This window comes from Macrotis lagotis, chromosome X (assembly GCF_037893015.1).
Source record: "Macrotis lagotis isolate mMagLag1 chromosome X, bilby.v1.9.chrom.fasta, whole genome shotgun sequence".
Lineage (NCBI taxonomy): Eukaryota > Metazoa > Chordata > Mammalia > Peramelemorphia > Peramelidae > Macrotis > Macrotis lagotis.
In genome coordinates, this window is record NC_133666.1 from 11455298 (window position 1) to 11472517 (window position 17220).

The 17220-nt window shown below is 37.2% G+C and overlaps 1 protein-coding gene across 1 annotated transcript in view; it reads right to left on the bottom strand.

Annotated features, from left to right (window-relative positions):
• DNAAF6 (dynein axonemal assembly factor 6) overlaps nucleotides 1–17220 on the bottom strand; it is a 66183-nt gene that overhangs the window by 11612 nt on the left and 37351 nt on the right. Inside the window, exon 5 of the mRNA XM_074201147.1 lies at nucleotides 11154–11239. Coding sequence (XP_074057248.1) covers nucleotides 11154–11239 — 86 coding nt within the window. The remainder of the gene's footprint in view (nucleotides 1–11153; nucleotides 11240–17220) is intronic.

A 17220-nucleotide genomic window follows, 5' to 3' on the forward strand; every position in this document is an offset into this window, starting at 1 on the left:
AAAGGACTCATTTCTAAAATATACGGAGAACTGAGTCATATTTTTTTTTAAAAAAGACATTCCCCAGTTGACAAATCGTAAAAGGATATGCAAAGACAATTTACAGATGAGGAGGTAAAAGCAATCCACAGTCAAATGAAAAATCGCTGTAAATCATTACTTATTAGAGAAATGCAAATTAAAACTTTTCTGAGGTACCACCTCACACCTCTCAGACTGGCCAACAGACCAGAAAGGATAATGGTATTATTGGAAGGGCTGTGGGAAATCTGGGACAGATTGTACATTGTTTCTCTGTAACTTTCCCTTGACTCTGTAAGTGTGACACCCCTACTTAATTATGCCCTTCTCCTTATGGAAAGGAGGAGAAGCAGGGTGAAGATGTTCTCCATTGGGAGGACAAAAGAAATTATTGCGTGGCATGATTATCCTACCTGAGTCTATATATCCTATCTAAGGAGAGTCCTATCTCAGATTTAGACAATGGGGTATTAGTAAAGGTGGGAGGAAAATCTGGCTGACATAAGTCAAAGCCCAGTCTTTTGGTGTGGCTATTGGACTTGTCATAATTCACAGCAGTTTGAGAATTGGCCTTGGGTGGCAGTACCCCTTAGATCCAGCCTAGACTCTCAGTCCCTGGTCAGAGGTACACTATGGCACAGGATTCTGGCCAGAGGAGAGAAACACCAGTGGTATATGACTAAGTCAGTTCAGGGTGACTATTGCTTATACCAGTCTGGCCAGGATATTTTCCTGGGTAGCAGCAAATGTCTGGACATGTTTAGAAGCAGGGTACATATATTCTGGACTGTACAATTTAGAGACAGGTGGCCTTAGACTCATGTGAGATTAATGATGGTACCTAGATCCCTTGTAAAGATACGCAAACTGGGGCATTTGTTAAGGTAAACTGTGATAATGAGTTAGTATATGCTTGCAAGGAAAGTGCTGAAATGGTCATTTGTAAGAAAAATAATCTGAGAAACATCACTAGGTATATTAGCTATTCTTGGGGTTGGTCCAATGGCACACAATCAAGGAATTTATTTTGATCAAATTTAGAGCCAGGAAGACCTTTCTAAAGACATTGGTATAAAAACTTGCCAGTAGAAGGAGGTACAGCAACTTTGGAATTGTACTATTATCATGATGATTATATGGCCTATTTAAGAGGGCCCCTTGGAAGTAAAGAGGAACAGTATTATCTATTTGTTGGAAACCATATTCCTGGAAGACCAACTAGCACTAGAAGGACATTATTGGATTTGTAGGACTAATGCCTACACTCAATTGTCCAAAGAGTTGGTCAGGGAGTTATCTAGACTTAAGGTCCTACTACCTGGACACAGGATGGGAGTTGGGGCTATGGAACCCCAGTAGTTATCTTAAATAGATTAATAAGACTCTGAGCTTTAGTGGAAAAATTACCAGTCACACAGCTAAGGCCTTGAACTTACTGGCTGACCAAGCCATGCTAACAAGAGAGGCGATCATTCAACATAAATTGGTATTAGACTACCTGTTGGTTGAAGGAGGAGTCTGTGGTAAACTGAATTTATCAAATTGTTGTCTAAAGATAGATGAGAAAGGGGCAGGTGGTAAAGGAGATAACCAGGGATATCAGAAAATTGGCACATGTTCCACACAAAAAACTGGACAAGCCCCTTTAGTACCTCTTGGATGAATTGGTTTACTGGTTCATGGTGGAAACAGTGACTGGGTATCTTACTATTGACCCTGAGTGGGATAATCCTGTTACCCTGGTGTGACTACTGTGTATGATCCAGTTAACAACTCAAACAGTACAAAATTCTATCAGTAAATTAGTACAGGTGTATGTCTCTAATAATGAAGAGATAAAAATACTGATAGAAAAAGTCAGTAGTCCTATCAAGGATGAGGATTGTGAATTAATTTGAGGAAGACATTGCTGGTGAAGTGTGAAGACCAAGTTGTTATTAGAAAAGGGAGGAGTTGAGAGGAATGAAGGCATTGTTGGTCTTCACAGGGTGTGAAAATCCATTACAAAGGGGGAATGGCCCCAGCTAATCACAAAATTGGAAGAGTCCTAATCCCATTCCAAAAATGGCAAACCCAAGATTAGAAGAAACTAGTCCTTAGCAAGTCAAGAGTAACCTTGAGTCTTGACCTTTTCCTTTGCACATGCTCAAGGAGATCTATCTGTTCTTGCTCATTAGTATAATGAGCAGGGTGGGGAAATGTATAGGAACCAATGTATCAATTAGATTTGTGACCTCAGTCTATGGTTGGCATGAAGGGGCAGGACAAAGTCTTTCAAACTACATAAAAGAGCTTGTATTTTGGGGTTTCCCCACCCCTCTTTCCTACCATGAGAGAGGTGTGCCATTTTGTTAAGACATCTTAATAAAAACCATTTTAATCACTCTGGACTAAGTATTCTTTCTTTTTCTTTTTTTTGGCTTGCCCAAGGCCACACAGGTAATTATTAAGTGCCTGAGGCCAGATTTGAACTCAGGTACTCCTGACTCCAGGGCCAGTGCTCTATCCACTGCACCACCTAGCCTGGACTAAGTATTTTTCAGCCATTCATAACAATACCAATCTCTATCCTTTGCTACCACTGGATTCTGTAAATAGACCCTGTGGAATCCCTATTGTTAAATTCCCCTTCATGCTAGCTCTCTTTCTTCTATAAGCAACCTTATCACCCTTCTTAAATTCTGGCCACTTCTCTTATATCACCATACCAATAAGGATAGGGCTTTCAGACCTCCATCTGCTTCTCATCAGTTAGCAAACTCTCGTCTGTTGAGTTCATGCCATCCAGTCATTTTACCCTGATTAAATTTGTGCTGCTGTCATCTACCACCCTTTGGTTCTGACTTCCTTTCCTCAGTTCCTCAAGAATTCAGTTCTTGGCTTTCCTTTCCACCCAGCCTCTTGCCCTTATGATTAAGCACTTAATCCCATAATCATTCATGTGGGTGACTGTTTGAACACTCTTTAACTGCCAAGATCTCTACTTTCATTGTACTTCAACCACTCACAGGAGTCAGTTAGGGTTACAGTTTTAGCATGGATTAAGCGAAGCTGTTCTCCCTCTAAGATCTTCAACTCTGAAACTTCCCTAACTTATCACCATCCTCTAACTACCCAGCTGTCCTTCACCCCACTCCTCATAAATCTGCTTTGTCCTTTGAGAGGCTTCATCTTCCTTCATCAGGAAGATCAAGGATGAAATCCCACCTCAATGCTTAACAGTTGTGTCACTCACAATCTCTCTAAAGATCTAGTTTCTGCATCTGTAAAGTAAGGGGAATAATAACTGTACCCACATAAGACCATTGTGAGATTCTTAAAAAACAATGTCTCTAAAGCACTTTGTAAACTTTATAGTTATCCCTTCCACACTAACTTTCTTAGTCTGGTTTCAAAATCTTGGGTTGGCATAAGAAATTAAATGGGAATTTTTGGGGGGGGGAGTTTTGTGGAAGCTGCAGACAGCACAGAACCCAGAACCAAATACTTAACCCAAATACTGTAAAGCCCTGATAAAAGAAAAAGAAACAGAAGTGATGGACACTCATGACCTTTCTGTGATTCAGATAGAATGATTTAAAAATTATATCTCCTTGAAAAGGAGGACAATAAAGAGATGGGAGGATGGAGGACACTGGATGGGGTAAATTTCATTACAATAAGAGGTACAAGGGACTTACTGCAAGAGAGGGCAAGAAGGGAGGAGGTGAGAAGCACTTGAATCTTACTCTCATCAGATTGGCTTAAAGTTAATATATATATACTAAGTTGAACTAAGAAACTTATCTTACCTTTAAAGTGTTAAAAGGGGAGGGGGAGGAAAGGGGAAATCATCAGAAGAAAGGGAAGGAAGAAGGGGGAAAGGGAAAGGGGAAAAAGGGGGAGGGGGCTTGGATATAGGAGGGCAAACACACTGAAGGTCTTGGTATTCAGAAACAAAACACTGGAGAATACAGATAAAGGGAAAAAAGGGGAAAAATATAAATAGAGGAAAGATAACATGGAGGATAATAAAGAGTTAGTAATTATAACTTTGAATGTGAATGGAATGAACTCTCCTTTAAAAGCAAATAGGAGAATGGCTTAAAACCCAGAATCCCACAATATGCTACTTATAAGAAACTCATCTGAAGCAGAGAGATACATATAGAATAAAGGTACTACTAGGTTGGAGCAAAATATATTTTGCTTCAGCTGAAGTGAAAAAAGCAGGGGTGGCAATCCTTATCTCAGACAAAGCAGCTGCAAAAAATAGATCTCATTAAAAGAGATAAGGAAGGAAACTACATCCTCCTAAAAGGTACCATACACAACAAAGTAATTTCAATACTAAATATATATCTCCAATTCTTAGAGGAGAAGTTGAAGAAGTTACAGGAAGACATAGACAGAAAAACTCTACTAGTGGGAGACCCCAACCTCCCCCTCTCAGATTTAGATAAATCTAACTATAAAATAAACAAGAAGGAAGTTAAGGAGGTAAATAGATTGTTAGAAAACCTAGACATGATAGACCTATGGAGGAAACTGAATGGGGATAGAAAGGAATATACTTTCTTTTCTGTAGCACATGGAACTTACACAAAAATTGACCATGTACTAGGGCATAAAACCCTAATAATCAAATTCAGAAAGGTAGAAATAGTGAATACATCTTTCTCAGATCATAATGCAAAAAAATCATATGCAATATTGGGCTAGGGGGATATAGAACCAAAACTAATTGGAAACTGAATAACCTCATTTTAAAGAATGAGTGGATCAAACAACAAATTATAGAAAGAATTAATTATTTTATCCTAGATAATGATTATAATGAAACAACATACCAAAACCTATGGGATACAGCCAAGGCAGGTGTCAGGGGATATATATCTTTAAATGCTTACATGAATAAATTAGAGAATGAGGAAATCAATGAACTAAATGTACAACTAAAAAATTAAGAGAAGAAACAAATTAAAAGCCCAAAGTTAAATGCCAAATTAGAAATTCTAAAAATTAAAGGAGAAATTAATAAAATCAAAAACAAGAAAACTATTGAACTAATAAATAAAACCAAGAGTTGATTTTATGAAAAAAACAATATAATTGATAAACCTCTGGTCAATTTGATTTAAAGAAAGAAGAAAACCAAATTGCTAGTATCATAAATGAAAAAGGTGAACTCACCACCAATGAGGAGGAAATTAAAGTAATAATTTGGAATTATTTTGCCCAAATCTATGCCAATAAATTTGACAATCTAAGTGAAATGGACCAATATTTACAAAAATATAAGTTGCCCAGGTTAAATGAAGAGGAGATTAAATATCTAAACAAACCTATCTCAGAAAAAGAAATTCGACAAGTCATCATTGCACTCCCTAAGAAAAAATCTCGCAGGTCTGATGAATTCACAAGTGAATTCTACCAAAAATTTGAGGAACAATTGGTTCCAATGCTATATAAACTCTTTGGAAAAATAGGGGAAGATGGAACTCTGCCTAACTCTTTCTACGACACCTATATGGTACTGATACCTAAACCAGGAAGAGTTAAAACAGAGAAAGAAAATTATAGATCTATCTTCCTGATGAATATAGATGCAAAAATCTCAAATAAAATCTTAGCAAAATGATTACAATAAGTTATCACTAGGATAATACATTTTGATCAAGTAGGATTCATCCCAGGGATGCAGGGTTGGGTCAATATTAGGAAAACTGTTAGTATACTCAATTATATCAACAACAAATGTATCAGAAATTATATGATCACATCAACAGATGGTGAAAAAGCTTTTGACAAAATACAGCACCCATTCCTACTAAAACAGTGGAGACTGAAGGAATAAATGGACTGTTCCTTAGAATAATAAGCAATATCTATCTGAAACCATCAACAAGCATTATATTCAATGGGGAAAGGCTAAAGGCATTCCCCATTTCACCCCAATAAGATCAGGGGTGAAACAAGGATATCCACTATCACCATTACTATTCAATATCTTATTGGAAATGTTAGCTTCCGCAATTAGAGAAGAAAAAGAAATTTAAGGAATTAGAAATGGGAAGGAAGAGACAAAGCTCTCACTCTTTGCAGATGACATGATGGTCTACCTAGAGAATCCCAAAAAATCATCCAAAACCTACTAGAAACAATTAGCAACTTTAGCAAAGTTGCAGGGTATAAAATAAACCCTCATAAATCCTCAACTTTTCTATATATGACTAGCAAGATACAGCAGGAAGAGCTAGAAAGAGAAATCCCATTCAAAGTAACTTCAGACAATATAAAATACCTGGGAGCCTACCTGTCAAGGCAGACTCAGAAACTTTTTGAAAACAATCATAAAACACTTGTCACACAAATTAGATCATATTTAAATAATTGGGCAAACATCAACTGCTCATGGACAGATCAAGCTAATATAATAAAAATGACAATTCTACCAAAATTAAACTACTTGTTTAGTGCCCTACCAGTCAAAATTCCAAAAAATTACTTTAATGAGTTAGAAAAAATTGTAAGTAAATTCATATGGAGAAATAAAAAGTTGAGAATCTCCAGGGATTTAATGGGAAAAAAAGTGCAAAAGAAGGTGGCTTAGGCCTACCAGATCTAAAATTATATTATAAAGCATCAATCATCAAAATTGTCTGGTATTGGCTAAGAAATAGAGTGGTAGACCAATGGAATAGACTAGGTGCAATAACAGGAAACTATTATAGTAATCTGCTGTTTGATAAACCCAAAGAGTCCAGCGATTGGGATAAAAGCTCTCTCTTGGATAAAAACTGTTGGAAAAATTGAAGTTAGCATGGAAGAAAATTGGATTAGACCAACACCTCATATCCTATACCAAGGTAAGATCAAGATGGATACAGGATTTAGACATTAAAAAACAATACTGTAAGCAAACCAAAAGATCAAGAACTAGTTTACCTGTCAGATCTATGAAAAGGGAAGCAGTGTATGACCAAGGAAGAGATGGAGAATATCACTAAAAATAAACTTGATAATTTTGATTACATTAAATTAAAAAGCTTTTGCATAGACAAAACCACTGTAACCAAGATCAAAGGAAATGTAATCAATAGAGAAACAATTTTTTTGACTAGTGTTGCTGACAAAGGACTCATCTCTAAAATATACAGAGAACTGAGTGAAATTCAAAAAAAAAAGGCAAGGCATTCCCCAATTGACAAATGGTCAAAGGATATGCAAAGGCAATTTACAGATGAGGAAATCAAAGCAATCCATAGTCACATGAAAAATTGCTCTAAATCACTAATTTTTTAGAAAAATGCAAATTTAAACATCTCTGAGGTACCACCTCACACCTCTCATACTGGCCAATATGACCAGAAAGGACAATGATCATTGTTGGAAGGGTTGTGGGAAATCTGGGACACTAATACATTGTTGTTGGAGTGGTGAACTCATCCAACCTTTCTGGAAAGCAATTTGGAACTATGTCCAAAGGTCAACAGAAATGTGCATCCCCTTTGATATACCATTACTGGGTCTATACCCTGAAGAGATTATGAAAAAAAAATCACCTTTACAAAAATATTCATAGCAGCTCTGTTTGTGGATGCAAAGAAATGGAAACTGAGGGAATATCTATCAATTGGGGAATGGCTTAACAAACTGTGCTATATGTATGTGATGGAACACTGTTGTTCTATTAGAAACCAGGAGGGATGGGAATTCAGGGAAGCCTGGAAGGGTTTGCATGAACTGATGCTGAGAGAGATAAGCAGAACCATAAGGACACTGTATACCCTAACAGCAACCTGGGGGTGATGATCAACCTCAATGGACTTGCTCATACCAACAGGGCAACAATCAGACACAATTTTGGGATATCTGAAATGGAGAATACCATCTTTATCCTGAGAAAGAATTGTGAAGCTTGGACAAAGACAAAAGACCTTCAATTAAAAAAAATGTTGTCTTATTATATAATTCTGCTATATCTCATACTATATGTTTCTTCCTTAATGCTATCATTTCTCTCTCATCACTTTCTGCTTAGATCAATGCATACTATTGGAATGATGTAAAGACTAACAAACTGCCTTCTGTGGGGGTTGGGTGGAGGGAAGCAAGATTGGGGGGGAAATTGTAAAACTCAAAATAAAAAAAATTTTTCTAAAATTAGAAAAAAATGAGAATCTCCCAAAATGAGGGAGTTATTAAAACAAACTTTGACCTTCATATACCTTTTTATTTAATTTTCATGAAAATCCATGTCACAATAGACTTGTAAGTTTCTTGTTCATGCAACTCACAAATTAAAGATCTATAACCAAGGGAAAAAAATCTCTGGTGTTAGCCTCTGCTATTAAGGGAGGGTCAAAAATTTTTGCAGATTTTCCAGATCATGGGGGGCACCATGCCCTTTCTCCCCATGATGTGAAAAGGATAACTCTAGGAACCATCCAAACGTCAGTTTTTTCATTGACCTTCCAGTCCCTCAATTCCAGGCTTTCTAGTCAATAACCCCTGTTCTGGCTTTACTTTCCTCCCATTGATGCAGAGAATTATGAATGTAGCAGAAACAAAATCTGTAATTTTTCAATGCTGTTAAAATATTTTCAGTGCTGTTAACTGTTGAAGGTTGTTTGCTCCTGAGATGTAAACTGATCCCTGTTGTTTGTATCCTGTCTCCTATTTTCCCCTTCACCTAATCTTAGCCATAGATGCTGGCATGACAGGAAATGAAATGTTGAACTTGGGAGTCAGGCATCTTGGGACAGGAAGGACCAGCGTGTAGCTTGCCATTGGAAGATATCTGGCTCAAGTTGCAAGACCACTTCCCAAGTGCCATCCCTTGTCCAGCCTACTACAGAAGGGTACTTAACAGGATGTACTACCCCCTCTGGGCTCTTCTTCCTGTTTGACTCCAACTTCTATCCAGCAGGATGGATTTTTCTCCTGCTCTTTCTTAAGCCATGTGGAGCACCATGGGCTTCCCCCATGCCATGTGGTCAGACTAAGCCAAGTCTCATGGCTGCCTGCCCTTTTTTTCTCTCTTTAACTCTCTCTCTCTCTCTCTCACACACACACACACACACACACACACACACACACACACACACACACGTCTCTCACTCAAACTTGACTTTGCCCAACCTCTTTCTCTGGCCTAGGCAGCTCTGTGACTGTCTTTACCCCTACCTCTCTTTATCTCCTTCTCTTTCTGACCCCATTTCAGATTTTCTTGGCAAAGATATTAGAATGGTTTGCCATTTTCTTCTTCAGCTCATTTTATGAGTTGAGGAAACTGAGGCAAACAGTGTTAAGGGTCACAGAGCTGTTAAGCATCTGAGGCTGGATTTGAACTCAGGAAGAAGAGTCTTCCTGACTCCAAGCCTGGTGCTTTAAGCACTATGGTGCCACCCTAGGATAAAATGCAAATATCTCAAACTGACATTTAAAGCTTTTCACAACTTGGTTCCAGTCTACTTTTCCAGGCTTACTCCTTAGTCAATCTGGACCATGAGCCACACCCCAAACCAGATATGCTGTCTCCTACTTCTGTGTATTTATTCCCAAGCTAGAATTCACTCCTTCATCCAAACCTTATCTTCCTGCAAGATGAAGCTCAGCTTCCATCTCTTTTGAAATACCTTTCAGTCACAGGAGGACTCTCTCCCTACTCAAGGTTTCCTGGAGCATTTTGTCTCAAATCTCTCCTTTCCTCTGACACACTACTTTGCATTGTACACATCTGGGAATATGGCATGTACATCTACATTTTTCAGAAACAAATTCAGGGTCTTGTCCATTACAAGTGCTGGATATGTACTAGAATACATTTCTTTGCCCATTAGCTCTCACAGTAGCATAGGAATAGAATGAATGACTCAACTTATTGGCCAGTGCTCAACAGGCCCATTAGGTCAAAGTTGAAAGTCCAAAAGGTTCTGTGTCACTGCAGCCTGAGTCCTCACCAGAGGGCTAATGATTGAGACTCAGTTTTGACTTAATTACAATACCAGACTAATGAAAGTGGTTATATTTTCTTGATGCTGGCTCTTCTGATTCAGCACTGAACAAAAAAAAATACTCCCTGAAAGATTTCTGGATTTGTTTGCAGTTAATGCTCAGCTGTCCAGCACTGAGCATTTTGACCACCATGTGGGTGATGAGACAGTCATCATTCTGTCATAGTGTTCTACATCTGAATTATGCATGGATATGGCATATGGAAGACTCTAAATGTTTAGTACTTATTATTATTATTCAGTCTTCTCTGATAAAAACAGAATTTCTTTTTTTTTTAGGTTTTTTTGCAAGGCAAATGGATTTAAGTGACTTGCCCAAGGCCACATAGCTAGGAAACAGAGTATTTCTAAACAATGTAGATAGATGATCTTTTCTAGAGGCTTTCTCAATTTCTCAATTTAGAATTTCTACAAAAATTCTATTTTCTAAATTCTAAAAGAATTTCTAAAAAAATACTATTTTTAAAAAAGTATAAGTATTGTTGAATGCTTAAATTGAGTATTACTTTAAAGAAAACACTTGAAAATTAGTTCTCTCTTCAATCATATATGCAGATGTAACTAATGATATCTTTCTCATTGGAAATATAGATTGTATATCTGGGAGTTCCTAAAGTTGACCTTTTCTGTAAGACTTTGAATACTCAAGAAGTTACAGACTAAGAGAAAGAGCTCCCTCTATGGGCAGTGGCTCAACAGCAAACATTCCTGCCCCAGGAAAAACATTTATGTGATCTGTAAAATTGTCTTGGTGTAAGGATTGTAATTTAGTTTATATATTAAGATGATTCATAACAGTGAATCAAAATAAACCAGTGGGCATAAATGTACACATGTACCTTTTCAAATCTATTGCTCATGTTGAAAGTGAAATTTTCTTTAGCTTTTATTCTATAAAGAATGTTTTGTTTTAAGAAGAAAACCCAAGGGGCAGCTAGGTGGCATTATATAAACTAAATAGATATCTGAGTAACTAAAATGTTCATTTTTCCAGTGAGATGCCTTGGCATAGTACAGGTATGGTCTCTCTCTTTAGATGCCAAAGCAAAATCACTATACATTTTAAAATAAAAACATATTGACTATATACACAAAACTGACAGTATACACTATTCCAACTGCTGTTTAACTTACTGCTTGGGGGTTCGAAGATCAAGAACTTTTTCATGGATATCCAAAGTGATGTCAGAAGACTTGATACCTGGCAATTTAATTTTAACCTGAAAGAGAAAATGAATTTGAGAGTTTGAGAATTTTAGAGCTTTCCAGGTGAGGAATTCAGGTGAGCTTCTTCCCTTTAGGGATTATGGGACTACTTATACTTATCTAGGATGACCTAAAGCTTAAGTGGGGAGGGGGACTTTGCTGAGAAACTTTAGATAGGTTGTTAAAAACCACCTGCAATAATTTGGAATTAGGTGAAGAAAGTGACTAAAACATCTATATGCTTGGATCCAAAGAGTTCATTTCTAGGTAGAACACCAAGTTCAAGGATAGAAAGAAAGTCCTCATACATATCAAAATATTTACAATAGACTTTTTGTGGTGGCAAAGAAATAAATCTGGTACTCATTGATTTGTGGTTGTTCAATCGTTTCAGTTATGTCTAACTCTTCATGACCCCATTTGGGGTTTTCTTGGCAGATAGACTAGAGTGGTTTGCCATTTCCTTCTCCAACTCATTTTACAATTGAAGAACCGAGGCAAAAAGAGTGAAGTCATTTGCCCAGGGACACACAGCTAATAAGTGTCTGAGGTCAGAGTTGAACCCATGAATGTGAAATGATAAATATAAAGACTTCAGAATAAAGTAAATAGAACCAAAAAAAATTCAATAACTATAACCATGTAAACGGAAAACACAGCAACAATAATTGAAACTGAAAATGCAAAATTATAATGATCAAGCTTGGCCCCAAAGAAGAGATATGAGAAGTCATCTACACCATCTTCCCCTCCTTCCTTTGCAGAAGTAAAGGACTAGGAGTATGGAATACTATGTATAGTGTTAAGCTTTTTCAAAGTGCTGGTTAATCTTGCTGAACATTTTTTTTTCTTTCTGCTTAAAAGAGATTACTCTCTGAGAAGGAGAGGAGGAAGGAATACATTTGAAAATGTAGGTGATACAATTACAAAGCAATTCTCACACAAAGTCAAATCTAAACAAATGGAAAAATGTCAATTACTCATGGTTAGGTTGAACTAATATAGTAAAAATGACAATTCTACCCAAATTAAATTACTTATTTAGTGCCATACCAAACAAACTATCAAATAACTATTTTACCAAGCTAGAAAAAATAGTAACAAAATTCATATGGAGCAACAAAAGGTAAAGAACATCAAGGGAACTGATGAAAAAATGTAAAGGAAGGTGGCCTTGCTCTACTAGAACTAAAATTGTACTATAAAGTGGCAGTGATCAAAACTGTCTAGTATCAGAAATAGAGGAATGGATAGTGGATTAGGATAGGTTCAAAAGAAACAATAGTAGGGGCAGCTAGGTGGCACAATGGATAGAGCACCGACCCTGGAGTCAAGACTGCCTGAGTTCAAATCTGCTGTGTGACCTTGGGCAAATCACTTTTACCTTGCAAAAACAAAAAGAAGAAAGAAAGAAAGAAAGAAAGAAAGAAAGAAAGAAAGAAAGAAAGAAAGAAAGGAAGGAAGGAAGGAAGGAAGGAAGGAAGGAAGGAAGGAAGGAAGGAAGGAAGGAAAGGAAGGAAGGAAGGAAGGAAGGAAGGAAGGAAGAAAGAAAGAAAGAAAGAAAGAAAGAAAGAAAGAAAGAAAGAAAGAAGCAATAGTAAATGACTACAGTAATCTACTGTTTAACAAACCCAAAGACATTAGTTTCTGGGAGAAAAACTCACTATTTGACAAAAATTGTTGGGAAAACTGGAAAATGATATGGCCAAAACTAGGCACAGACTCACATCTCACATCCTATACCAAAATAAAGTCAAAATAGGTATAGGATTTAGACATAAAGGATGATACCTTAGATCGATTAATTGATCAAGAAATACTCTAATAAAGTATGTTATAAATTGCAAAATGGATGGTTTTGACTATATTAAATTATTTGCACTAATGAAACCAATGCTGTCAAGATTAGAAGGAAAACAGAAAACTGGGAAACAATTTTCACAGCTAGGAGTTCTTATAAAGGTCTCATTTCTAAAATGTATAGAGAATTGTATCAATTTATAAAGTTACAAGTCATTTCCCAATTGATATATGGTCAAAGGATATGAATAGGTAGTTTTCAAATGAAGAAATTAAAGCTATATATAATCGGGGGCAGCTAGGTGGTACAGTGGATAGAGCACTGGCCCTGGAGTCAGGAGTATCTCAGTTCAAATCCGACCTCAAACAATTAATAATTGCCTAGCTGTGTGACCTTGGGCAAATCACTTAACTCCATTTGCCCTGCAAAAACCTAAAAAAAAGCCCTATATATAATCATATGAAAAATGCTTCAAATGATTACTGATTTGAGAAATGCAAATTAAAACAACTATCCAAATTAAAACAACCTTTATACCTATTAGACTGGCTAAGATGACTAAAAGGGAAAATGATCAATGCTGGAGAGGTTGCTGGGGGATTGGGACATTAATGCACTGTTGGTGGAATTGTGAACTGATTCAACCATTCTGGAGTACAATATGGAACTATTCCCAAAAAGCAATAAAACTGATCATACTTTTTGACCCAGCAATATCAATACAAAGACTATATACAGAATAAATCATAAAAATGGGAAAAGTCCCACATGGTCCAAAATATTCATAGCAGCTCTTTATGTGCTGGCAAAGAATTAGAAATTAAAGGGATGCCTATCAACTGGGAAAAGACTGATGCTGAGTGAAGAGAGTAGAACCAAGAGAACATGGTATACCATTAACAACAAAACTGTGAATTGATCAACCTTAATGAATGCAGCTCCTCTCAGCAGTTCAGAGAACTAGTACAACCCTGGGAGACCTGTTGTGGACAATGGTATCCATAACCAGAGCAAGTAAAACAAAACAAAGGAAAAAAAATACAGAATCTGAATGAACACTATGTTCACTTTTTAAATTTTTCTCTTATGTTTTTCTTTCCTATCTCATCCTTTCTTTTTCCTTAGTCCCAATTCCTCATATAGAAAATGCCTAATTTGTAAATATGTTAAACACAAGTGTATATGTACAATGTTCACCAGACTGTTCAACCATTGAGGAAGAGGGGTGGAAGGGAGGGTAGAAGGAAATTACGTAACTTATAAATATGCATATGCATGTAGATGAATGTCAAAAAACTTTTATAACATGCAATAGGAAAAATTAAATAAAATATCAATGGGGGGAAAAAGAAAATGTAGGTGATATAAAACAAAAGGTATCATTAAAAATTTTATTTCACACCAAAAATCCAACTGCAATTGAACTGAAAACCAAGAGCTTAGAGCTAATTCTCTCCTCTGGTGTGACTGCAATTAAAAAAGTCTCCTATCCGAGGCAATTAAAGCTACAAGCTGAAAAAGAAGTTTGATGGTGTTTTGTGGGGTGGGGGGATAGGGAAGGTGGAGAAGGAAGCAATTTAATTGTACACTGCTATCTTACAAGGTAGTTCTTTCCTTAATAGAAGGTCTTAACAAAAACCACCTCTTGAAATATAATGAGACAGGCTATTAGAGACTTACCCTTAATATACAGAAAGTAGAGAGAGCTGCCAAATGAGCCCTATCTGATTGTACCCAGAATCTGACCAGACCCATAGCTACAAATAGCTTAATAGGATTGACCAACCAATTTAAGGGATTAAAGTTACTCTTTGCATTAAGATGCAAACTGAATAACTTCTTTTAATGGGAAACTGGGTGAACCAAGGAGAACAAGCTAAAATATCAGGGGGGAAATTTCCAAGCTTTTTATCTTAACTTTCTGAATAGTTAATATACAAAGGTTGACTCTACTAAGTCTGAGTGCGGTATTTCATCCCAAGTGCACATTAGCCCTGAGAACCTGTGCGTGTCACAGGCCAAAAGTCCTGAGGATACTGCTAATTGTGGCTGTCCTACACAATTGCAGTCAAAGGGAAAAGAGCCAAGTGAAGTTGTGGAGGTGAGAGAAGTAATAAAGCTGGGTCAAACAACTGAGGGTTTCAACTGGGAAAGGACAAGGGCAGAGTCCAAACCTGGCTTGGGTACATAACCTAGCAGTGCTGAATCCTATCATCCTGGAAGTTCTGAAGCAACAAGGAGTTCAAGCACCAGAAATGTCTACAGAGATTATTTGATCCAAACCCCTCCTTTTAGGGAATAAAAAAAGGCAGAGGCTCAAAGAGTCTCAGCAACTTGTTCAAGTTCACAAATATTAGCTCATGGTCAAGTGGGGACTGGAATTCAGTTCTGCTGATGCCAAGGTCAGCTCTCTTTCCACTATATTATGCTCCTCAATTTTTATACTTGTAACTGATCAGGGTGGGTACTCTGACAGTAGAGATCGCAACCTTTCCCTGATGTCTCAGCCTAGACAAATCTTGCCTAGATTTTTTAATTTGCCCGATGCAACAGAGACCTTCTTCTGAGTCTTTTAATATTTTGGGGTTAGCTGTAAATCTCTTCAAATGAGAGAAAGAATCATAAAATGGACAAGACTCAGTGATTGTGGAAGTGGATACAGTGGTTTAGATCAGTCTTTATGTTTAAGAAGGGGCAGGGAAAGTCCAACCTGTTGCTGCAGAAGACCCAGGAAATCATTTGACCTGGTGCTACCAAGGCAACTGCAGGCGGCATTCGAAATTCAATAAATCTAGGAGAAATATAGCAAGCTAATTTTTAATTTGAGAATTTTGCATGGCCCTCAAATGATGTTATAAATATCCAAATGGCCCTTGGCAGAAAAAAAGTTTCCTTGGTTTAAGAACAAGTTTTTTTAAAGGAGATTTATTCTTTTATTTTGAATTTTACAATTTCCCCCCTAATCTCACTTCCCTCCCCCCACCCCACCCCCAGAATGCAGTCTGGTAGTCTTTATATTGTTTCCATGGTATACACTGATGTAAGTTGAAAGTGATGACAGAGAAATCATATCCTTAAGGGAAAACAATGAAGTATAAGAGATAGCAAAATTACATAAGATAATTTTTTTTTTTAAATTGAAGGTAATAGTCTTTGGTCTTTGTTCAAACTCCACAATTCTTTCTCAGGATACAGATGGTATTCTCCATCACAGATACCCCAAAATTGTGCCTGATTGTAGCCCTGATGGAAGGAGCAAGTCCATCAAGGTTGATCATCACCCCCACATTGCTGTTAGGATGTATTATGTTCTGGTTCTGCTCAATCTCGCTAAGCATCAGTTCATGAAAATCCTTCCAGGCTTCCCTGAATTCCCATCCCTCCTGCTTTCTAGTAGAACAATAGTGTTCCATAACATACATGAACCACAATTTGTTCAGCCATACCCCAAATGATGGACATTCAGTTAATTTCCAGTTTGTTTGTTTTTTGCCATCACAATCAGGGCTCCTATGAATATTTTTGGGCAAGTGATGTTTTTACCCTTTTTCATGATCTCTTCAGGGTATTGACCCAGTAGTAGTATTGCTGGATCAAAGGGGATGCACATTTTTGTGGCACTTTGGTCTTAATCCAAATTGCTCTCCAGAAAAGTATAGACCCAGTAGTGGTATTGCTGGATCAAAGGGTATGCATAATTTTGTTGCCCTTTGGGCATAGGTCCAAACTGCTCTGCAGAAAGGTTGGATGAGTTCACAGCTCCACTAACAATGTAATAGTGTCCCAGATTTCCCACGTCCCTTCCAACATTGATCATTGTCCTTTCTGGTCATATTGGCCAGTCTGGGAGGTGTGAGGTGGTACCTCAGAGATGCTTTAATTTGCATTTCTCAGAGCAAGTTTTTAATGGAGTTGATTTCGGCCAGGTCAAATGAGAAACTTGCCAGTTTTTTTTTATTCTTAACATAAAAGAAGACATATTAAGAAAGGGAACAAACATTTCTATAGTATCTACTATGGGCCAGGTACTGTACGAAGTATTTTCTATGTTATCTCATTTGATCCTCATAAACCTGTGAGTGAAGAAGTTGCCATTATACAGTAGGCAAATGCCCCAATACCAGCAACTTAACATGCTCTGGACGATGAGGATGACAAAGGATGACACAAGACCACACAATGACCATGAGGATA